Source organism: Columba livia, chromosome 4 (genome assembly GCF_036013475.1).
Source record: "Columba livia isolate bColLiv1 breed racing homer chromosome 4, bColLiv1.pat.W.v2, whole genome shotgun sequence".
Taxonomy (NCBI): Eukaryota; Metazoa; Chordata; class Aves; order Columbiformes; family Columbidae; genus Columba; species Columba livia.
Window position 1 is genome coordinate 54,916,253 of NC_088605.1, and position 24,607 is coordinate 54,940,859.

Genomic DNA, 24,607 nt, shown 5'->3' on the forward strand with positions numbered 1-24,607 from the left:
GCCTGGTCCCGTAGCCTTGGGGCTGGTCCCTCAGTGAATCCCTCTCCCCAATTTATAGCTGAAGCAAAGAACTCGTCCCTCTTTAAAATTTCGCCTGCTTCACTGGTCACAGATCCAGGAGATGTCCCTGGTTTGCCTTTTCTCCTTCACATCCCCAGCTACTGTGACAGAGCTTCACACAATCACAGAGTGGCTGGGGTTGGAGATCATCTGGTCCAACCCACCTGCTAAAGCAGGGTCACCTAGAACAGATCACACAGGAATGTGTCCAGGTGGGGTTTTAATGTCTCCAGAGAAGGAGACTCCACAACCTCTCTGGGCAGCCTGTTCCAGTGCTCTGGCACCCTCAAAGGAAAGAAGTTTCTCCCCATGTTCAGATGCAACCTCCTGTGTTTTAGTCTGTGCCCGTTGCCCCTCATCCTATTACTGGGCACCAGTTAAAGGAGTCTGGTCCCATCCTCTTGACACCCACCCTTGCGATATAGATACATGAGTATAAACATTCCTCCCATGGCTCTCCTGCACATGCACCTGCTGAGTGCCACAGCTGCGGCAGCACGGCTGTCAGCATGAGCCCCCCTCCCCTCCAGATCTCTAGGAGCCGTTTTTCCCACAGAAGGAGTTTTTAGCGTGGATGTGGTCCGTTTTAGACACCTTCCTCTTCCCCGAACATCACCTCCCACGGCGAGGCCCCATGTCCCTTCGCCCTGTGCTTCCAGAAGGACGTGCTCGTCCATGAAGCACCCGTGGTTCCTCTTTAAAAGCAGACACTCCCTATAGAAACATCTACCTAAATAAACCACCTTATAGCCCCACGGACTTCACACGGCGGCGGGAAGGTGCTGTCCCCCCGCCCCTTCGCTGTCCTTGCCCGGCCCCGGGCAGGCGGGGCGGGGCGGGCCGGGGGTGGCTGCGCGGCTTTAGGGCGGCGGGCGGGGGTGCCCGCCTCCTCAGCAGCACGGACGGCGTTGCCGGGCGCTGCCCGTCATGGAGGAGCTGGGCTCGGCGGCGGCGCGGGTGGGCGCGGTGTGGCTGGCGCTGGTGTTCGCCCTCATCGTGCTGCCTTCGGCGCTGGGCATCTCGCTGGGCATCTCCGAGGCCTACATGTGGGTCCTGGTGAAGACGCTGGAGGTAGGCGGGGGCCGCCGTCTCCTCAGCCCGGCCGCTGTCCCTCACACGGGGTGAGGGGCGCCCCGCGGGGCGCGTCCCGCCGCTCGGGGGACTCCAAAATGGCGACCCCCGCTGAGGTGTCGCTTGGGGCCGCTGTGAGGCGAGGGGCCGGGTCTCTTCCCTCGGCCCGGGCTGACCCTCTGCGGCAGCGCCCCTCGGCCCAGTGGCGCTGGCACATTTGTGCCTCGTCCTGAGGGGACGCGGTGGGCCCCGCAGGCCGGGTTCGGGTTCCTCCGGCTGGGGGAAGCGTAACTTCTCCGGCGAGGGCGGGAGGGCCCCGCGGGCAGGTGTGAGGGGACGGAGGCGGCATTTCCCCTCCCCGAGACCCGGCCCGGGGCCTAGGGAGCCCAGAGAAGCGTCTGTGTCCCACGGCCGGCCTTGGGGTGCGAGGGCTATGGAGCAGATAGAGTGCGTTATGTCCTGTGAGGCATCGTCCATGTTCACTTGTAGTTTTGGAATTCAAGCCCTGAGGCAGAAACCCAAGTCCGTGTGAATTTGCTGGTTGTGCAGACTCTGGCGTGTGCTCCTAGAACCCGTAGCAGTGTGAAATAAACCTTGTTACCTGAGGCTGTACCGTGCCCTGGGCGCGGTTGTCTCTGCCTGGTGTCGGCAGTTCCTCACCTGGGAGGAACGGTGCTGGGTCATGCTCCCGAAGGGCGTCAGTGCCTGGCACCGTGGCCTGATGCTGGCAGGTGCGGGCTCCCGTTCGAGTTGACTGTGTCCAGCACATCACTTGCCATTTTCCTTCAAATTCTCCAGGAAAGTGAGCTTCTCGCAAAGAACAGCTTTCTGGACAGCATGTAGTTCATCTGAGTGTGAAGGTGGGCTTCTGAAGCTCCTAGTGCCGGTGTTTCAAAATGGTTGGTGAAAATGGTGTGGGTTCAGTTTTTCTCTTTTTTTAGGTAGAATGGGAACCAACGCTAGCAGTTGTAAGGGATGAAAGGTAAAACGACATAAGACCACAGTCTGTGGCAATGTAGTCACATCAGTATGTAGGTTTTGTCTAATCTTGTTCTATGAGGTTTTCAGTCAAACCTTGTTAATGTACTTCAGTGCCTTTGAGATTCTTGGTGCTTGGCTAAAAACAAACAAACAAAAAGCTATACAAACCACCAGCCACCTGATAAAAATGGTGCCTGTTAAGTGCGTCTTAAGTTAATACGTTTTAAGGCTTTTAGTGAGAATGTACTTTCTGTGGCCCAAATAGTGCACAGATAGCTGTTAAGGGTAGAAAACACAGTTATTACTAGAAAAAAAATTTCAGGTAGCAGAAGCTGAGGAGGTGAAGGTCACACTGGCTTGAGGGTGCAAACCAGATAGCCTAGTAAGATAGCCTGGTTTGAATGACTTGCCTTCATCTGTGATTAACCACAATTTACATTCTTAGATCATTAACCATGATTTTTGTAGTGTCATCAAATGTTGCAATAACAGGTGACTCAGAATGTCTTGGGCAGAAGTATGGAGACACAGCTGATGACATATGGATGACAGTGACTTGCTAGGCTCAGAGTAAGAGCTCTTCTGATGTATTAAGGAAGGAAATAATGACTTGAGAGTTGCCATTACTTTTGCATGAAATACTTTCTGGAATTACATGCCCAATTCTGCTCTCTCTTTCTTTACGTATATATGTAGATATATATATATATATATATATATAATATTTATATATATATAAATATATAATTTTATTGTGTGTACATATATGTTAAAAAAAGAATGACAAATTGGGAAGTGTTCTGAGAAGACTCTGGTAAGTTTGGCTTGCTGCAGGGGAGAGTAAAGCTCAATCCACTTAAATAATCCACTTAGGCAAGGCAAAGTTGAGATGTGAAGTCTTTATGTCCTCAGAATACCTGCGTGGGGAGAATTCCTGAAAGAAAGAGGTTTTTTTGTGAAATGTCTCCTGTTCTTTGGCTTGTGAGTCTGTCTTGGTCAGCAGCCTGAGACAGGCTTATGGTTTGCCAGCCAGTTCCAGGCGTTGCCTGTAAAAGCCCTTGAAGATATGTGTTGCTGCATCTGAATTTTCCCTGCCAAAAATCATATCAACAGTGGAAAGTGTTAAATACATAGCTACTGCACTTGTGCAGTTGCTCAGGTGTCTGAAACTTCCTGGGCTGTTCAACTGAGAATGCAGGCTTTCTGCTGAGAAGCAGTAGTCTTTTTTTGTGATGATGCTGAGCTGCAAAATGCTGCAGTCTCTGGCTGAGACCTTTTCCAGCACAGAGGTTGATTTCATAGTTTTCTTAAGCTTTCTCTGTGGATCTCCCAGGTGGGCTCCCTTCTCTCTTTGCAGGAGGATGGGCCTTTGGGCCTGCAGAGCACTCAGTACGGCACTGCTGCTGCCACCTTCATTGCCTCTTTGATGGGCTAGATCGCAGGAACTGTCTGCAAAGTAGTGACTGTTTGTACACCCCAGCTCTATACCAAGTTGCTCTCTGGCTTTGCTAGTTTATATCCCACATGTTGGTACAGTGGCGGACACAGTGACTGTGCAGCTCATTTCTTACACAGTGTGTGTTGTCAGGTAACAGCATGTGCTTTATTAGAGCTAATCTGTTGTGAGAGTCCAAGTCGATCAACTTTGGCACCATAGTCCAAGGACGAAGTAGGTGGAGAGTCTACAGTTTGCTGTGGTATGTCTGCTTGTCCACTGTCAAGTCAGATGAAATAAGGCATATAAAAATGAGTCTCTGCTGCTCGGTTGTCTAGGCTATGGTTGAAGCGAGTTGAAGATGATACTGGATTTGTGCTTGAATTTTTTCATGCCAATAAAAATAAATCTGTTCCCCCTTGTTTCAGGGGGGCAGAAGCTTGTGCCCAGTGGTGCAGGCATGGTCCAAGAAAAGGGAAAGCAAAAGCTCCTTTTCAGAACAAAGTGTTCTTGTGCTTTGACTATCTGACATTATGGACAAGGGAGATCAGTTGGTGCACAATAGCTTTTTCTTTCTGCTGGGCTGCCTTGGCAAGACACATACTTCTAAGCAAAATGCAGCATGTATGGCCAGCACTGTTGAGGATGTGCTTCTGTCCAGCTGTGTTGTGGGTTGCATTTAACCCCAAAGTCCTGCCCTAAGGATAACCAGCCTTATGTGGACTACATATGTATACTCTTTTTGTGTGTGATAAGGGGAAAAAGAGCAGAAAAAATTATGAACTATGCTATTACCAGAGGAATGCACTTGTCATTAGAAAACCAACTTCCTTCATCATATAGGTGTTCCTTATGGTACACTAACTTCCAAAATGCCTTGCCAAACTAAGCAAAGTTTTAGGAAACCGCTCACTTTCTTCTGCCTGTGGCTTCCCACTCAGCGTCAGTGGAAGGATCTCTGGCACCCTGTTAGCATGTGTTTAAATGTTGGATTACTGCTATAAAAAAATCTCTGGCAGCTGTTTGTTCCTACAAGGAACTAGTCTGAGTTAGTCACCTATAATGATGACGCTTGTGACATCGCCACAGAAATCTTTCCTATTGCTGAAATGCTGAGGACTCCCTCTCGCAATCATCACAGTGTGCTCTCCCTGTTTAAAACATCATCAGATAGCTTCCAATTTTAAATTTTGTGTGTCTTCACATCTTGGTCTCATTTTTCTTCTGTCTTACTCCATTACCTCTTTTATAAGCTCTTCTGTGAGTTGAAGTTGGTTAGGTACCTACAGACATGGCATTTGCCATCTCTTGCCAAGCAGTGGAGAATTCCAGTCTTTTGGGAAGTGATTTATCTTGCATTAAGGCCCAGAGAGCAGCCACTACCACAGAGCAATCTTTTTCTGTTTCCATCGGTTTGTAGAAAACCTGGAGGACTAGCTTTGACTGGTGTGCTATATACTTGGCAGTAGGGATGGTGATATGCCCTCTGAGTGATGATCCCTGCTTGATGGGTTGCAGCTCACCTTTTTAAGAACTACTTCCAATACTGTGACTTTTTTTTCTTTTTTTCCAGTCTGCTGTCTTCTTTGGGGCGTGCCTAACTCTGAGACAATAGGGCTGACTTGTCAGCAACACTTGTACAGACTGCTCTGCTTGCTCTTTCTAACAGGAAAACATTTCTTGTATTTTTAGACTGTGGTGTGTGTTACTTGTGAAATATTAAGTGAGCTAGCTTGAGGGAAGTGAAGTTATTAGGTCACACTTGTCTTAAGAAACAGCCTCACCAAAAACTAACATTAGCTTATTGGGTATTGTTAGGGGTAATGATTTGTTGATGTTCTTGTTCTCCCCACCCTGATCTCTCCAGGCTCTTCAATTGTGAGGCTTTTTGTTAGCAGTGAAAGCATTTCTTTGGTGTTTTTTTTCCCAATCATGCTGTAATGCAAAACAGATGCTTGAAGTTGTAGGTGTTTTATGTGCCCTGTAACTGATCCAGGTTTTATAGCAGCCCCTTATAAAAGAAACAATTTCTAGTATCTTATTATGCTGTCCTGCAGGGACTGTGCTTTTGCTAGACCAGGGTGTAACATTATTTGGTATCTAGGAGGTGAAGCCATAGGCACTTGCATTGGAGATAACCCTGTCAGTGTGAGTGGACCTAAAGTTGAGAATAATATACCTGAGAGGGCCAAAAGGACCTTTTGGTGCCTGTGATCAAGCCATAGGTTGTGGCTGTGCAGGGTGAGCGAGATGTGCTGTTATCTCCTGTCCTGAGTATGTCAGACTGCAGCTTCTTCCCATGAACCACCGTCGGGTTTGTGTGTGGTGCTGGGTATAAGGGTGGGAAAGGGAAAAGGAGAATGTGTAAGCTGTAAATATGTCAATCATTGTGGGGTTTTGAGTGTTTCCTCCTTAACTCGCTGGCCTCTGAAGTAAGCTTTGCTGACTAATGTTGCACAGTGCTAATGAAGGCCTGTGTATCTGTGTAACTGATGTCCTTCAAGGGCTACCGGGCAGAGGAGAAACAGCTTTGAAGTGACAGGGTAACTCTGAAGGCTGCCAGGTCAGATCTTAACAAGAAGCATGTCTTGGAGATGTGCCTGACGTACCCTTGTTTACAGGGCTTGGACCGGCTTTTGGAATAGTATTTTCGCAAATCTGCTACATCATCTTAAAGTAAATTCCTGTGTTGTATTAACCTAGAACCCAGTCCTGTGAAGGCCATTATGTGTGTTTTCCACAGATTAATTAGTCAAAGCTCCTTTCAAGGTTAGCAGAGATGGGGGTTACCCTCTGCTGGGGTGCATCACTAATTAATGCTTTATCTTACTGGTCGGCAACCCTCACCTAAAACTGTTCTTATTTGCAGCATGTGAACACTGGGATTTCTGATACTGTTGGTAAGCAAATGCTGTCTAAAAAAACCCAACAAACAAAAAAACCCCCAAACCCAGCACCTGTATTCAGAGCTTACCTTAAAGTAAGACTTCACAAAGTTGGTGTAAAAGAAGGTACTTGGCATTTCTGTTGCTGATGCCCTCTGTGCTTTCCTGTGGAGCTGGTCTCCTTGTTCTTTGGATACCTCTCCACCAGGAAGGACTTGCTATACAACTCATGTGTGCAGAAAAATTTGGATAGCTGCTTGGAGGATGTCCCGTTCGAATGAAGAAAAGGTGGCATGGGAGACCACAGAGGACCTTTTACCCTCACCAGGAAATGGTTGTTCCTCTTGGTGGTGTTGTTTTCCTCTCCTCCTCACACAAAACAACCCAATAATTGGCATGCAGATTTTGCTGATTTAAACAATGTAGCATTGTGTGGAAGGTGCTTTGAAATCCTTCTGTTGCTGAGATTTGGAGAGCCTCCAAGGAGGAGCACTCGCCTAAACTACCGTATAAACTTTTGCTCTGAACGTGACCTGGCAATGCCCTTAAGTAGGGGAGCACCAGTGATCTAACACCATGTGACTGCAGATTTCAGTCATCATCATAATTGTCTCCTCTTCTGAAGAATTGTCAAGCATTGCTATTAAGCTAGAGGTGATGTTTAAAGGTGATAATGGGGTGAAAGGCAAAGCTCTATCTGTTAGGGAAACAGGGTAAGTCCTGGAAATGTTCACAATAGCTTGACTTGTGATTGATCCTAACAAAGTATCTCCAGATGTGCTTTCATGAAACAATATGTCAAGCTTGGTTTTGGAGATAGTTGCCTACTTGGAGATGAGATGGTTTTTGACATCTTTTGTAAATACGTGATTTTTGCCTCTGAGATCTAACTGGGTCTTTCTCAAGTACTGCGTAAGTCCTGTATAAGTGGAAATTGCTCAGCAGTATGTAAGTGAAATTGATCCTTTGGCCATTTTGTATAGGCTGTTGATTTGCTGTGTGTTTGTTTTTCAGGTGCTGATAAGTTAGAAGCCTTTTCTAGGAGGATGAGGAGGACAGCCTTCCCAGGGAAGGGCTGATATGTTATCTGCCTAGTGGAGTGTTACAACTTAAGACCATGCCATGTGTGATTAAAAAAATCCAAGCTACTTTGTTCTGAGCAATTTGAATACCAAAATATTGAAATCGGGACCTTGGTGGTGTTTCTGTGTTTCTGTAATCATGCTGCTTTCTGACTTAACATGTTAGTTCTATAGGTAGCCCCAGCTGCAGAAATATTTTTAATCTGGTCGGGAACCTGGAGTTTCATACTTGTTCCCCAAAACTGCTTCAGGAATCCCTGCTAAAGACTTAGGTCTACATCAAGTTACTTGAGGCTGCCTACTCAGCACCAGCTTGCGAGCTGGGAGAAGCCACTTAGGTATTTGTTAACATTTGTGATAAATCCAAAAGACCTGCCAGGCTGCTTTTTGCTTATCTCCCTAGCAGAACAGAGGCCACGGCTTTTGATTTTGTTTCAGCATGCTTCTTTTATTTTTAACATACATACTCTCTGTGGGATGAATCAGCTTACATTGTGATAGCTCTTTGCAGCATAAAGCTGTAATTCAATGTAGAAACCAGGTGAAATAGTGATGGAAGGTGCAAATCCCTAGCTAGCAGGAAAGAAGGAGAATTACTCACATTGCTGTGTGTGGTCTCTCTTTTGTTTTCTAAGCTGGATATAAACAAGCTTTTCACCTGATCAAAGTTCAAATTATGGCTTTGATGATAGTGCCTTTAGTTCAGGTGCCTGAGAATAAGTGGATGGATAAGTAAGAAAGATGTGAACTTAAGTCTTACTGCTTGATTGCTAATATATGCATAGCTTTTTGGAAATATGATGGATTGAGGGAAGAAGAAAGCTGATGCAGAGGACTTAAAACTGTTATGCGGTAGCACATGGTAGATGTAGGCCCTTATGAATGCCCAAACTCTCCTCCTTGGTGTCTCCTCTTTGCTGCTTTTATGATGCGTGCTTAAAACCCCTGGCACCAAAAGTAAAACTGCCTTAACTATGGACTTGTGGCACAAAAGTCAGCTCTCCCCTGGAATGCTCTGTACAACCTTTGTACAAGATGAGATGCTGCTGTAAAGCTTGTGGCAGTGCTCCCATGTCTTGGGTAGAGGACAAAAGACATTGTCCCCTACAGTCTTTCCACCTACCCTGCCACACCCTCAGTCGAGTGCTGCATCCTTCTGGCTAGATGAACCTGAGGACCAAAAGTCAGACTTGTTTGGAAGCAGGAATAAGCATCTAAGCAGTAGAAACTTAATTGAGTAACATGACCCTGTAATTTCTGTTCGCTTTGGGAAAAGTCCACTGCCTCTTTTGTGTAGTGAAGTGTCAAAAGATACTGTGGTACAGTAGGATGTTGCAAGCTTTTCAACATGTCTCAATAGCCTGTGTCCTCATGGTATTGCTGGCTTGTGCTGAGGCTCAAATTTCCTGACACTCTTCAGCATGAACGCACTTGTAACTGCAAGATTTCTGTAGCAAAAGCAATGTGAAATGTGTTGCATGCTCTTACTGAGCACCAAACAGAAACTGTTCTACCAGGTTTTACAAAGCAAAAGATGGCAGCAGCACCAGGTTTTTATTAATTGGTTGAGAGGATCTGGAAGATGAAAACTTTATTTTCTCAGGTAGTGTATATGGCTTGAGACCATTAGCCAAGTATGTCCTTGCTCTTCTCTATAATAAGTGACTTACCTGTTTGGAGAGATTTTAATTTGTTGAATACAGTGGTTCAAGTCTGGTCAGAGAATGACTGTGTCATTGTGTTTGCTGGTCTGCCTATACCTCCAAATCTATTTAGCAGAAGAAATGCAGCAATGGAAGTATTGTGAATAGTTTCTTTCTTGAACAATGTTTTTCTTCGGTATTTCCCAGAACTTCTTAAGGCCATAGCACTGCTGATGACAGCGTGTAGCTGGATAGTAGAGAGTTACTCTTACAAGTAATGGTTCCTGGAACAGCTATTGCCTCGGCAGCAGCAGAACTGACAAAAGATGTGAACACATTGGTGAGACACATTGTGATTCAGCAAGGTCTGATCTAGTAAGCAGTCCTGGCCATTCCTGGGAAGTGCTGTGGTAGAGATAACAGGGTAAGTCAGGATACCAACCCTTCAAAGGGAACTGCATCCCCAAATACCTCACAACTCTGTTGGAGAGGAGGAAACTGCATGGTTTAACAGTGGTTTGGGTCCTTTCTGTGCAGACCAGTGGGGCCCATCTGTATGCTGCGTGTGCCTTTGATACTGCTGGGGGACTGGAGAGTAAGTTGTTAAGGTTTGAGCAGAATAGTATCCTGATCATTTGATATGAGCTTAATTCTGCCAGGTTACCTGTCTGTTGTGGAGCTCCCTATTGTAGCAGTATTCCTAGAAACAGGATTAAGTCTTGTGTGTGGGGGTGGAATTAATGTGCATAGTGGAGGGCCACAAAGCCAGTCCTCTTTGGCTGAGCCTCCTGTCCTTTGGCAAAACTGCCATGTGAGGAAGGAAAGGATCCAGTGTGGAATGGCTGCTCTGTTGTCAAGGGCAAACTTGGGGGTGGCAAAGACGTTGTCATCATTAACCCAGGAAAAATGAGGTGTCTGACGTAGGAGGTAGAAGGGATATTTAAAAGTACTCTCTGGAACTGAGTCAGCCGAAGGTCAAGGAAACATTTTGGCCTGGGAACAGGTTAAGCTGGCTCCAGTCCCATCGGGGCTGGTAATGAGAGGAAGTCTCTCGACACTCGTGTGGTTCTGCCACTGGGATTTGTGGGGAGAAGAGCCACCAGGAAGCTTTGACACTGGCTGGGGAGCAGAGGTGACTTGATCACCTATTTCAGTCTCATTCTTCCAGGCAACCTACTGGAAAATAGCAGGGTAACACCAGTGAGCTGGCAACCCTGCTCAAGGGCTGGGAAAAGGGCTCTCTGCAGTTGTGCAGTAGAGCTGGTGATTTGGCCTTTTTTTTCTGCTACTCAGAGCCCTAAAATACCAAGAAATGAGCACTTGCAGAGTCAAGGGAAATTTCAGTTTTGTCCAGCTTGGAAAAATCTTGTGTGTAATTCTCTTTTGATGAGAACTGAACTTTAATGAAACTTTCAACGGCTGCAGATGCTGTTTTGGTTTTTAGCAGGGTTAGCTGTGTGCAAACCTCAGTTTCACTTAATCCAGGTACAACATTTTTGTTTTGTTTTGTTTCAGTATGGTGAAACAACTTGGAAAAAATACAAGCTGAGTTGTGATGTGTCTGTCGGCTCTGTGAACAAGTGAACAAGTGCTTTGTTCTCAAGAGCCCTTGTCCAGTGCAGCTCCAGGAGCTTCTTGTGTGGCCACAGCTTGGTGGCTGGTGTGTGAGTAGCAAGACTGACAGAGGCTTGTTGGGTTCTTTGTGGCTGTGTGTCTGAACCAAAACGTCTGAGGAGCTCTGAGTTGCCTTTCTGAAGCAAAGTTGGGAAGTACTGACTAGCACTGTGGGTTTTTTTAATTATTGTTAAATACAATCAGGCAGTGTTTCTTCAGAGGAGTGGTGTTGTATGGGTTTGTGGACACACCTGAGGAAGAAGAGAAGTAATTACCTAGTGGAGATATTACTTGGAAATCACAACCTGTCTTTGATTAACTGTTGCTTTTTTAGGTAACTTTTTTTTTCTGAAGTGAATACTACATTGTGAAATTAATGTTTTCTTTCTTTTCAACAGTGGGCCACGATACGGATAGAAAAAGGTGTTAAAAAGCCACAGCCACAGATGCTAAAGAGTCCTGCTGCTAATGGTGAGAGCTTGCGGTAAAGTCAAATGAATGACTGATGTGCTGAAGTAGGTGAACTGAGTCCTTTTCAAATGTAGAAGTTAGATCTGTGCATGAGAGAACTGGAGAGGAGGTGGGTTGGTTACAAGCTTACTGGTACATCTCATTGTTTTGCAATACTACTGGCACAAGAACTGCTCCTGCAGAATGAAACGGTTCTTTTACTGGCTTGTGCTGAATGGTTGAAAAATTGAAGGGATGAGGAAATGAAGGATATGAAATAACATTAAGTTGGGCAAAACAAAGCAGAGCTTAATATGCAGACTGTTTTAAGTTGAGGGAAGCTTTTAAGTTACAGTGTGAGCTTGTTGGTGTGATTTGTGTTTTTTTTTCTGTTTTTTTTTTTTTTTTCTGTCTTGAAGCCTGTCTTTAGGTCGCTGCTTGCAGGCTGTTTGGCCAACTATCTCAGTCCAAATAGAATCAGAGTACACTTAAGAATCTCTGTAAGGATCTGAATATTTAGTGGACAACACTGTTCTTTCACAAGCTCAGTGATTTTTTTTTTTATTATTATTTTTTTTTTTTGTTTCCAGCTGTAGGACTGTTGGATGGAAGTGTTTGGTGTTATATGTGTTCCCTTTTTTCAGTCTGCTGCTATTCACCTTTTGCCCCATGGAGTGACCTCAGTGTTTACCAGGCAAACTTCTTAGAAAGATAGCTGAATAGTTGCTTCATATTTCTTCCTTTAGCCTAATTTTGAAATTAGTCCTTTTACTATATCTTAACTTAAACTGTGTGCGTGTCATGATAGGCTGTACTAGGTCAGAGTTGTCTGCAAGATTTAGTATCTGTAAGTGCGCTGAAAGCAGCCTGAGTTTGCCCAGGAAACAGGAGAAGTCTGGATCACGAATAGTTTGCGTCAAAAGGGACCATGAGAGCAGAGCAGAGGGTCAGGGGGAGAGTCAGCCATGTGGAGGACCTTGCACTTGGCCTTGTTGAACTTCATGAAATTTGCACAAGCCCACCTCTCAAGCCTGTCATGGTCACTCTGGATGGCATCCCTTTCCTCCAGCATGTTGACTGCACCACACAGTTCGGTGTCCTCAGCAAACTTATTGAGGGTAATCTCAGTTCCACTGTCCATGTCGCAGACAAAGATGTTAAATGGTGCCAATCCCAATACTGACCCCTGAGGAATGCCACTTATCACTGATGTCCACTTGGGACACTTTGACCACAAGCCATTGACCACAGGTCTTTTCAGTGCAACCATCCAGCCAATTCCTGATCCACCAAGTGGTCCATCCATTGAATCAATGTCTCTCCAATTTAGCGACAAGGATGTCATGTGGGTCGGCGTCAGATGCTTTGCACAAATCCAGGTAGATGCTGTCAGTTGCTTTTTTCCTTGTCTACCAACACTGTAACCATGTCATAGAAGGCCACCCAATTTGTCAGGCACAATTTGCCCTTAGTGAAGCCATGTTGGCTATCAGCAGTCTGCCGTTATTTTCCCTGTGCTTTAGCATAGGTTCCAGGAGGATCTGCTCCATGATCTTGCCAGGCACAGAGGTAAGACTGACTGGCCTTACTTCCCCAGGTCTTCCTTTTTTCTCCTTTTTAAAAAGGGGAGTTGTGTCCACTTTTCCAGTCAGTGGACTGCCATGCTTTCTCAAATATGGTGTATAGTGGCTTAGCAACTTCATCTACCAGCAGTTCCCACAGATGCATCTCATTAGGTCCCATGGACTTGTGCACCTTCAGGGTCCTTAGAGGGCCTCAGCGAGAGCGTGACTGAGGAGACACCACCTCTCTCTGCAATACCAAATCCAGTGTTATTTCACATCTGGTGACAGAAATGGCAGCCAGTGGCCCTGTGTTGGTGGTGTGAGAAGGAATAGTCTCAAGAAACATGTTGGCTGATATAGTTGCCTCATGGGCAATTACTTGGTGCTGTCACCTCAAGGTCCCTCTGTGTTGGAGGGCAGTGTGTTTATGTGTTGGGCCCAGTGGTGGCTGTTGGCTGAGCAGATTCTTGGTGGGTGGTTGTCTATCTCATTGCAGCTGAATAACCAGCTCTCAGCTTTTTGTGAGGCTGTTGGTTGTGTCAAAAGGCAGTCCACTTCAAGTTGATGGGCTTAAATACACAAACGCTCTTGAGTCAGAGTTTTGAAAGTGACATCCATTACAAGAAAGGCTTATGTAAATAATGTGACTAAGTAGATAGTGTTAAGTTTGAGCCCGGTATAATTAACTGCCTGGAGTATGGGAGCTCAAAGGGTTGGGGCTTGTGCTGTGACACTGAGTAAAGTGACAGCTATGGCCCTTTTGGTTGAGCGATGTTTGCTGTACTCCTGCATGGTGCTGCCTTTCAGCTGTCTTTGGCAAACTCAGCTCTGCCCGTGGCCAAGTGAGTAAAGGCCATTAAATATTACCTCTGATTAAAAGAAGGTAGAATACGTCACCTGCACAGCATGTGTTTAATTCTGTTCATAATACCTTCAGGCACGGCTGACATCTTGGCTTGGAGTACGTTGTCCCAAGGCTGCTTGCACATGGGGGTGTCCTGTGACCAATGACAGCACAGGGAGACATTATGTTACAGCCATGCTATCTTGACTGTGCCAGCAGCGTGTTGAATGTGAATCCTGGGCTGGATTCAGCCAAGAATGAGGAGGCAGGGTAAGCACCTGCTTGGCTGATGCTGAACTGGGGTCCAGGAAAGGAGGAAACATTCAGAATTCTCCTGGGAACTGGAGAGAAGAGTGGTGCTAGTGTGATGGGGGATGGACCTGTTTTTGGCCCGTTTCTTGGCTACAACTTGTCTCGCACCCCACCTGCAGCACAGGGCAGACAGCCTGGGCTGGCTCGCCCACAGTCCTGGATGTTTCACAACTCAGAGGTTTAAGGAATTGACTGAGAGAAGAATTGAATCACAAACTAGAGCTCTGGTTTGGGTTTAAAATATGACACAAGCGTAGTCCATCCAGCTAAATGTTTGATGTGATGTGCGTTTGTATAGTTTAGGTCCTGAAGGGCATGCGGGTGCTTGAGTGTGCCATACTAACAGTTTATATTTATAGGCTAGTGATGAGACAATGCACTGTGAGATAGTCTGCTGGTGGGATTCTAGGTCGTGGCTGCCAATTTCAGATCTGAAGGTGCCAGTAGTTTTTGTTGCAGTGTGACATCTGTCTTGCATGTTGTTCTTCAGTGTTTACCTCAGTGAATTGTGGGACTCATATCTTGGAGCTTATTGTGTGATCCCATGTGTATGCTACAGTGCAACAGAAACATTTTCCGTGTCACTTGTAGTTTAAACGTTGCACGTGATTTGCACAGCAAATATATTCACGGAGGTTTTCCTGCTGGCAAGGCCTCCATGGGATGCAGATTTCCACACGGGGGGGTGAGTATTTGTGGGAAAGTGCCTGGTAGCTTAAAACAGTTGGATGCTTTCTCCTTTCCCATTTTTTTTTTAATCTCAACATTGAGACACAGATTATGCAATTTATCAGAGGATGTCTGATGGAGTGGCAACCTGAACTTGGACCTCTGTAATCCTAGTTGGGTGTCTCAGGGGACAGTTGTTCTGGTCAAATGTTATTCTAGATTTCTGCAGTCATCATTTTCTGGAGCCAGATTAGCTTACCAGAAAGTAGCTACTTGATCTTTAGATTTAGCTTACACAATTTGACCTTGCCTTTGAAAATGTAAATGAGAAATTTGTGCTTATCAGACTGTAAGCATAAAAAACAAAAAAGGAGGGGAGAGGGCATACTTGCCATTTATAGTGAAAAAAACTCTTCAGGTTTCTTTGCTATTGCCAGGCATTATGTGGGCAGATTTCAGCTGAAACACAGCTGTTAGTGCCAAATAAATTACATTAAGGCACCTTTAGACACAGCCTGCTTTGACTTTGTTTTTTTCAGAGGGTTTTTATTTGTTTAATTTACACTAAAATAAAAAATAGTATGGTCCTGTCTGTGCTTATAGGAAAGGCTTGTGTTGTGAAGGAAGGCAGGTGAGTTTTTTTCAAAGCTGGTCTGTGTGCAGATGTCAGGTAGCTGTTGCAGTCTGGGGCTTTGGCAGGTAGCAGCAGAGCATGTCTCAGCTGGGTGTGGCTGTGGGAAGCCAGAATGCCTGACAAGAGATGGACCTAGGGAACAGGGAGAATCATAGTGTCCTGAGTTGGAAGGGACCCACAGGGATCACGTCCAACTCCTGTCCCTGCATATGACAACCTCACAGTTCACACTGTGTGTCTGAGGGTATTGTCCAGTCTCTTCTTGAACACTGTCAGGCTTGGGGCTGTGACACCTCCTTGGGGAGCCTGTTCCAGTGCTCCACCACCCTCTGGGTGAAGAACCTTTTCCCAGTGTCCAACCTAAACCTTCCCTGGCACATCTTCCTGCCATTCCCTTGGGTTCTGTCATTGGTCACCAAAGGGCACCTGCCCTTCCTCCTCCCCTTGTTGAGGAAGCTGTAGCTGCGATGAGGTCTCCTCCTAGTCTCCTCTTCTCCAGGCTGCGCAAACCAAGTGACTTTAGCTGCTCCTCATACGGCTTCCTCTCCAAACCCTTCACCAACTTTGTAGCCCTCTTCTGGACACTCTCCAGTAGCTTACTGCATTTTTCTATCCTGTGGCACTCAGAGCTGCACACAGTGTTCCAGGTGAGGCTGCACCAGTGCAGAGCGGGACAATCACCTCCCTTGCCTGCCTGGCAATGCTGTGCCTGGTGCACCCTAGGACATATTGGCCCTCTTGTCTGCCAGGGGCCAACTGTTGGCTCATATACAACTTGCCGTCAACCAGAACCCCCAGATCCTTCTCCACGGAGCTGCTTTCCAGCATCTCTTTCCCCGGTCTGTATGTACAGCCAGAGTTGTTGTGTTCCAGGTGCAAAATCTGGCATTTGCTCTTGTTGAACTTCATGTGGTTGGCAATTGCCCAGTTCTCCAATTTGTCCAGATCCTTCTGCAGGGCCTCTCTGCCCTCAAGAGTGCCAACAGCTCCTCCCAATTTTGTGTCATCAGCAAGCTTACTAAGTATTCCCTCAAGTCCTGAGTCTAAGTCGTTTATGAAGACATTAAAGAGTGCTGGACCTAAGATGGATCCCTGTGGAACCCTGCTAGGTGGCCTCCATGGAGGAGACTGAATGCCCTTAAATATACAGAGCAGCATGAGAAGGGAATGGAGAGGCCAAGTTCTCACTTGATTTTCCGGGGAAATAAAAGATAGTCTTGCATAAAGTTTCTGAGTTGGGGACTTATCAAATGGTGAGAAAGGGTTTGCCTTCTTTATTCGTGTCCAGTAGGAAACAGAGCTTGATCTATTTGCAGCTCAAAGTGTTCACATGAGGAAGGGGGGAGCTAGAACTGGCTAGAGTCTATTTGATATCTTTATCATAGGAGGAGCTCTGACAGTTTCCTGGAGCAATGCAGAGCGGCAAATGATTTGGAAGATGACTATCGCTATAATAGAATTATTTCCTCATGTGGTTACCCTTTCTTTCCCAAGGTATCATTGAAAGAGACGAAACACCTATGGAAAAAGAAATTGAGCATCTGCATCGAGTAGAATTTGAATTCTCTGACATATTCTACTTCTGCAGAAAAGGGTTTGAGGCCATTGTGGAAGATGAAGTCACACAAAGGTTTTCCTCTGAAGAACTGGTCTCCTGGAATCTCCTCACAAGGACTAATGTCAACTTCCACTACGTCAGCCTGCGGCTGACTGTTGTGTGGGTCATTGGGGTGATAGTGCGGTACTGCCTTCTCCTGCCCCTGCGGTAAGCTCGGGGATGCTGAGGGATTTTCACAGTCTGGGAACATGTGAATGTGCATTTTCTCAGGTAGCGTCACCTCAGCTTTTTAAATCCAAATGCAGCATTAGCAGATACAGAAGATGAGCTGGCTTAAACTCTTCTTTAAATGGTTAAGAAGCCATTCAGCACATTTTTATCTTGCTATTTACTGTGGAGAGTAGATGAGAACTACAGTTATATTTTCTGTGGATGCTTCCCCTGAGTCATGTGCATTGGCAAAATAAGTTTAAGTTGGGCAAACTCTCAAACTCTCAACTGAACCCTGACACTATATGCATTGGGGTACCTGAATCTGCTGCCTTTGCTAGACCATGATTTTGAACCATGTGTCAGGGAATTATTGAGTTAAAGAGAACTGGATGTGTCACATATCTGAGCAATAGTTAAATTCCTGCGATCCCTTTCCATTTTGAATGGGAAATTGGTATTAAAATGAGAAAACCTACTTATTTTGATTTAATGTCTGTTTTGCCTGTAGCTTTACCCTTGCTGCCATTGGGATTACCTCAATGATTGTGGGGACAACAATAGTAGGACAGCTGCCAAATAGCAGGTAGGTACTGTGTGTGGTGTGCGAGGGATGAACTTGCCAAATTGCCTCAGTGCAAACAGCTCAAGGTTAAGACTGGACAGATTTTACAAGTGATAGACTGCTGACAGTCCACTCCACAAACTTGTCACCTTGCTTTTGGTAGCATTTTGAACTTGGGCTGACAGTGGCTTCTTGCTAGGCTTGCCACTGAGGTTGATGTTTTCTAATGGTCTCTTCTTGCTGTCATGAGAGACTCAAAGGGAGCATTGTAGGGAAGATAATGGTGCTGAGATAAAAAGTACCTAGTGAGGAGATGACAGCCTTGTCTAGGTAAGTGACACTAAGGGTAGGACATGTCTTGACTGAGCTGCTGTAGTGAGTGGGAGAGCTGGGAATATTCCTCTGTGCTCTAGAACATCAGGAAAATATTTCAGCCCTTAGTTATGTTGAGTAGACTGGAGAATATTGTGTGTCTAGTTGCTTTCCAGGATGCTCCAGATGCCTGTAATTTCTTTCAGTGTGAAAGACTATCTGAGTGAAGTGGTCCACCTCACGTGCTCCCGGATCCTTGTCAGAGCTCTGTCTGGTACTATCCATTACCATAACAAGTGAGTGAGCTGATGTTATGATAGCAAGAGTGTGTGTATACTTACTTATGTGTGAGTATCCCATTTGAAATGGGGCAGTTCTTTCCTGACCTGTGGGTTAATGTCACACTAGATACTGACTCACCTGCCAGTTTTATGGGAACTGTTGTGTGTGTAATGTGGTGCTTAGTGTGCTAGTAGTCTAACAAAAATAATTTTGTAATTGCAGGGAAAACAAACCTCAGAAAGGAGGGATTTGTGTTGCCAACCACACATCACCGATAGATGTGATCATTTTGACAAATGATGGATGCTATGCCATGGTATGAGGAGATCCATGATGACCATAGCAGAGAGAGAGAGAAGCCAGGAAAGGGAAAGACTTGTGGGGTATTGGTTGTGGGGTCCTGTACTTAATTTCACAGCAGAGGTGTTAACTTGAGCACTAGTAACCGGGGAAAAGTATAAATTATGTTGAAGCCGGACTGCAAGTTAGGTGCTGGTGAAATTGTCCCGGCAGTGTCAGTGCTAGGCTCTTCATCTGGTGAAATACTTGAGATACGCTTCCGTGCATGTGTGTAGATCCTTTCAAGTGAATGCATTTTAATAGTTTTTGTGGGCACTGCCCAGTCCTCGTTTGCAGCCTCCTGTATGTTTGTGGTCTTTTTTTTGAGGGGGCAGGAGAGGAAGTTCTGCTTTTCAGGTGTCTCATATGCTGATGTGCCTTCTTGGGCTTGCAGGTTGGCCAGGTTCACGGTGGACTGATGGGAGTCATTCAGAGCGCCACAGTCAAGGCCTGTCCTCACGTTTGGTTTGAACGCTCAGAAATCAAAGACCGCCATCTAGTGACAAAAAGGTGAGGTGTGCGTTGGAGCTGGGGATCGCAATGCTGATAGTGTCACTTTGCTACCTACCGATGCTGGACAGGCCACCTCTGGGTATATAATCCCTGAAGAGTCATTGAACAATCAGAGACCCAGATGAGGAAGTAAAGCTTTGGAAAATCAGAAGCCTGAGAAGCCGAGGAGGTTGCGATGGGAAATGGGGAACTTGGAACCTTGGGATCCTGAGAGGGCAACAGACCTTGTGAAAACATCACCTTTTGGCATGGGTCATATCTAGTTGTCTTATTCCAAATGGTGACTGCTGCTTATAAATGCAAATCACAGGGATATGAGTTAGCTGTAGTTCCATGTAGGCTGGAATGATGCAGGGTATTGCAAATGAGTACATGTAGGCAGGAGCAGAAGCAAGCAGTGTAGTAATGGCTCAGCAGCAGTTCTTGGAGTGAATTGAAGGGGGGTATGCAGCAAACCGGATAATTCAGAATGACCCAACCATGGTTGCTTGTGTGGGCTTTGATACAGTAGACTGTGGGCAATGTGTCATGTTCCCAGGTCACCAAGGAAGGCTTGAAAAGTTTATACAGGGTGAAAAAGTTCAGACCAAAGGCTCTGGTAAGGTTTGGATTGCAGCAGACTGTCACAAAACATCTAATTTGGGTAGCTATTAGCATAATAACTAATATCTGATCAATTCAGATACGCATTTTGAAAGGATGTGAAGATACTTAAAATTCTGGGACTTTCTGTTGAAGAGAAATACTCATGGAAAAAGTAGTTTTCTGTGGCACAAACTGTTTAATCTTCATTTGAAGTTGGGAGCTTCTGGAAATAACAAGCTTTACTTGTTTGGGTAAGGGGGAAGAATGTGTCTAGTTATAAGACTGAGCTGCTAAAAAAGGCAGTTTTCTGCAGGCATAACCATGAACACTGTAGTACAGTGACAGAAATTCCTCCTAATTTTGAAAGAACTTCTAGGCTACTTTTGACAGGTTAACTTTACCACCTCATTGGCCCTCTGCACAGCAGGACAGCTTTGCCAAGTCATCCAAATGTTATTCAAGTAGTGTGAGCTATAGGTATTTAGGAGCCCTTCTTTTAAGAAATCTGCTGTTAAATAAGCAGAACCTAGATGAACCACTGCACAAGATATTTTTTTTTTTCTTACTTCCAAGTTTAGTTGATGGGAGTTCAGTGGACCATCTTAATGGCATACATTTATCGGTTTTCCTGACAGTCATTAATAAAATAGCCTGCAGGAAAGAAAACAGGATGTTGCCTTGGTGTAAATTGCCAGATGCTCAAGTGGTGGCTTGCACAAAGCTTCAGCTTTGTGAGAAACAGAAAGGCAAGTACAAATTTGTATCCAGTACAATCATAGAATCATTCTCGTTGGAAGAGACCCTCAAGATAGAGTCCAACCATAACCTAACTCTAGCAAATTATTTGATTTCAAACAAATGTGTTATATTTTTAAAAGTAAAATATTTTATAAGTAAATATATTTTGAATGCATTTGCATGAGGAAAGAAGAGTGGAAAGGAGTTATTTTTTAAGCTTTTCTTCTGCTTCCACAGACTCAGAGAACACGTGGCAGATAAGAGCAAACTCCCAATCTTAATTTTTCCAGAAGGTAAGAAGCTAAACTGTTCCTCATCTCCATTCAGTGTAGATGTCATCCCTTTTCTCTTTTCATGGCTTCTGGTGCTCAAATGTATTTTAACTTCTGGATTACATTTTATTAGCATTTTCCTGGTTTTCATCTTTAATATGAGATTCCATGAAGACAACACAGTACTTGCCCTGGATGTTGGGTCTCCTGGCAGAATCTGTAGGCTGAAAAATGTGAAGAACCTTTATTTTACCCTGTGAATATCAATTCACTGTTCTACAGATCTAACCTCAGCCTTGTGCTTTTTGTTTCACTTGTGTCCTGGCTTTGTTCAGGGAGTCAGTCACGACACAAATAACGAAAGCACCTGAGGAGAGATGCTTAACTTACATGCAAAGGGCATGCATTTGCTCCTCAGTGAGTGTAAGACCGATGTGTTGGTGTTGCTACTGAAATGTGTTGGACTGTGTGAAGTAATGGCTCAGTTTCTCTTCTGGACAGGCACCTGCATAAACAATACATCTGTGATGATGTTCAAGAAGGGGAGCTTTGAAATAGGAGGCACAATCTATCCTGTTGCAATCAAAGTAAGTGGAAATAGCTGGCTGCTGAATTTCCAAGTTTGAAGTCTGTTGTCAAGGCAGTAGGAAGCTGTCTCACTACAGCTGCTAATGAAAGCACAAGAGCTCTGGTAGTGGGCCACCTGCTGTGGTCAACTTCTGGACTATCAATGGCTGAAATGAGAAAGGGAAGTCCTTAAGCCTGTGGGGCATGGCTGGTGGGACCTGGTGGGGTCAGCTTCTTCCTCCAGAAATCTGGAAGAAAGAGAGATCAGCTATAGTCCTTCCCAGTGCTGAAGGGACGTATGCAACTTGCAGCAGAGGTAGCTTTTTTGGCTATTTGGGCAAATAAGTGATGTTTTCTGCTGGTTCTGTCCTGTAATCACAAGCAGCACTTAGAAGCACAGGCTCAGTTTTGTAAAGCCTCATTCTAAGCAAATGTGTTAACTGTGAATTTTATGACTGGCCTGTGACTGAAAGCATCCACCTCAGGTGTGAGGCAGGCTGTAATGGTCTATGGGGAAAGGATTTTATTTATCATTTAGTATCATTTGTTTTTGTGATCCCTTGCAGTATGATCCTCAGTTTGGAGATGCATTCTGGAACAGCAGCAAATATAACCTTGTGAGCTATCTGCTGCGAATAATGACGAGCTGGGCCATCGTTTGCAATGTGTGGTACCTGCCACCAATGGTTAGAAAGGTAATCTAGCATTGTTTGGCTAATCACTATTTAAGAACCTGTGTCTGCAAGTGCTTCTTTTCACAATTTTTTTTTCCCCCAAAACCGCAACCTCCCACTCCGTGTCTTCAAATTGGAGTTTTATATTGGACTTCAGTTATGTTGGCTTTGCATGATTTGACTTAGCTTTTCCTGATGCAGCTTTAGCAGCAGTGCATCAAATAAACAAAGGGCAGCAGTAAGTATGCTGCTCTTCACAATAGCAATGCTGTTAATGCTCCATTCCATTGGAGAAAAGTTTTCCCTGAATTTTAACACTTTAGGGGAAAAAATGAGGTAAATTATCACATTGTAACCTCAGATTGTGTTGACCTGTTGAGGGATGGATTGTTTGTCGGTGAGTTGATTTGATGAGGCAGCAGATGAAAAATGTCATAGAAATATTTCAATTCACTTCTTTCTGCTTTATTATGTCAAATTTGCAACCCTTGAAGGAAGGTGAAGATGCTGTTCAGTTTGCCAACAGAGTGAAATCAGCCATTGCTCGCCAAGGAGGACTGACTGAACTTCCCTGGTGAGTGATGCTATCCTTATTCAACTTGACAAACTGTTGGTAGGCTTTGACTGAGAGGTGCTTCCTCCTTTAGCTTTGTGACAGATAACATTCAACATAACTTTATTACCCTTGGGAGAAAACGAGGGAGTAACTTAATGTGTCTGTATGTGAAAGTGAAAAGACCAAACCAACCAAATGCAACCCTGTGAAACAAACAAACAAACTGATAAAAAAAGCCCAAAACAAACAACCCAAACAACCAAAAAACCTGACAAACAAACAAAACCCAATGCATATAGTATTTGGAGCATGCAGCTCTCATGCAGTGAGTTTCACCTTTTCACGTAAGGCTTGATGCTTCTGAGGAGAGCCCTGTTGCACTTGTTTCAGATGTTGAGACTCATGTGGAGGTTAAGGAGTAGAAGTGAAGCTAAGGTAGATTTTGTTTTAATAAACTTAAACCTCGATGTAAAAGCCTTCTTAATAAGCTTTTAGGTTAAGACTCTAGAGTTGACCAAGATAGTTAATATAATATAGTTTGATAACAGCAGTAGCAATTGTGATGGGTTACTTTTTTGTCTTGCTCTGTTTCAGGGATGGAGGTCTGAAAAGAGCAAAAGTCAAAGATACTTTCAAAGAAGAACAACAGAAAAACTACAGCAAGATGCTAGTGAGAAATGGATCAATAGGAAGTCTGTCTACAGGAACAGAGTCAGACTGAGTGGTGGTTCTTGAAAAGTAATTTTGCACAACCAGCCTTAGCAGGATTGTTTTTTTTTAATTAAAACAACAAAACAAAAGAAACACACAAAAACAACAACAACAACAAAAAAAAACCCCAAACACCACAAAAACCAGAGCAACAAAATCCCATGTCATGTAGGCATATTCTCGGTATGGCTGGTGCAGAGCCTGCCAAGGGCAGTGTCTCTGAATCTCTTCCTGCCTTTTCATTCTTCTCACTCCCCTGCCTCTCCTCATGATGATGCACTGCAGCTCCTGGTGTTCTTGAGCTGAATGTGTGGAGAGTTGAGGGACAAAAGGGTAAAAACAGCATGGTTTTTCTGAGCTTTTAAGAATGAAAGGAAGAACACTGAACATGTTGCCAGGACACTGGTTGTGAAGATACCTCTTGTTCATGGTACTTGGAAGCTTTAAACATAATAGTTTTGTCTTTTTTCCTGTTGCTCACAGACTTTTAGTTGTAGATGACTTAAATAACGTTTTAGGATGTCGTCAGAACTGTAAGGCTGACTCTTGTGGTTAGCTTGCACCTGGATGTGCAAGGGGGGAAGGGAAGTAAGGGCTGCAGACCCTAAAGAATAGGAAAGGAGCTGCCCTGCCAAAATCACAGTTCAAAGACCACAAGGAATTTGGTGGCCTTATAACATGGTATTACCTTTACTGAGAACTGCTGCCTGAGGGAAGGGGCAAGTCCTCAATCTCCCTTTCCACTGCTACTGTTGAAATTGCTTTCTTGAGATCTGGAGCTGTAAAGGTGAGATACAGTAAGCAGCTGGAGAATATAGGCTATGACAGATGAATTTTTACAAAGTAGGTGTTCAAGACTACCCTTCTATATAAATTGCTGCTAACAGCTTAATGATCTCAAGATATTCACCCCAGAAACAACATTTTGTGTTGATCTGGGCTAGCAATAGCTATCACAAGTATAATATAAACATAGGATCCATGAGTCACCTATGATGCAAGATGTGGCATGTTCAAATCTGCAATATATTGCTGTCTTAATGTAAAGAGAAATAAATTTTATATTTCTAATGGGTCTTGTGTGGCATTTATACTCTTCTCTAAATGTGAGTAAAAAGGTTATACTTTCTCAAAACTTAAAATTAGGGTAATGGATACTTCAGTCACTGTGACATAAAGGACCAATTGTAGTTGAGCTCTTACCTGATTGTAACCTGAGTTTTCTCCTTTTTTTATTTTCTGCCCTCAGACTCTAAGTTAGTGTTTCTCCTATCTAGAGTAGGAGTGATTCATCATGCAGACTGAACTTGAAATTAGAACGTGAAGTCACATCAGGGAGATTCAACTAATGAATCTATAATTAACTGGAAAACAACTATGAGCTTCTAGGTTTGTAACAAACTGTGAGTTCATTTGTAAGTAGTCTTTTCATGTAGCAAAGAGATTTTCAAGTTAATGCTGAAAAGAAAAATCAATTACT

At 44.5% G+C, this 24,607-nt stretch overlaps 1 protein-coding gene across 2 annotated transcripts; it reads left to right on the top strand.

The window, feature by feature from the left end:
* The first annotated feature begins 900 nt into the window (after window positions 1-900).
* LOC102085171 (glycerol-3-phosphate acyltransferase 3) lies at window positions 901-24,198 on the top strand. 2 transcript variants are annotated; one of them, XM_065061857.1, is made up of 12 exons: window positions 901-1,131; window positions 11,170-11,242; window positions 16,740-17,010; window positions 17,525-17,599; window positions 18,097-18,186; window positions 18,395-18,488; window positions 18,906-19,021; window positions 20,585-20,640; window positions 21,121-21,206; window positions 21,753-21,881; window positions 22,355-22,434; window positions 23,011-24,198. In XM_065061857.1, exons 1-12 carry the CDS (start codon window positions 988-990, stop codon window positions 23,135-23,137), a joined length of 1,341 nt encoding a protein of 446 aa, XP_064917929.1. In that variant the 5' UTR covers window positions 901-987; the 3' UTR covers window positions 23,138-24,198. The 2 variants fall into 2 exon arrangements, with proteins under 2 accessions (XP_064917929.1, XP_064917931.1); XM_065061859.1 differs by having other exon boundaries at window positions 1,127-1,991.
* The last annotated feature ends 409 nt before the right edge of the window (window positions 24,199-24,607 follow it).

Bases quoted from the DNA above. Each gene is read 5' to 3' on its own strand.
- LOC102085171 (XM_065061857.1), top strand. From the start codon at position 988: ATGGAGGAGCTGGGCTCGGCGGCGGCGCGGGTGGGCGCGGTGTGGCTG. The intron at 17,600-18,096 runs GTAGGTACTGTG...AATTTCTTTCAG, and splicing joins GGACAGCTGCCAAATAGCAG to TGTGAAAGACTATCTGAGTG. The intron at 18,187-18,394 runs GTGAGTGAGCTG...TTGTAATTGCAG, and splicing joins ACTATCCATTACCATAACAA to GGAAAACAAACCTCAGAAAG.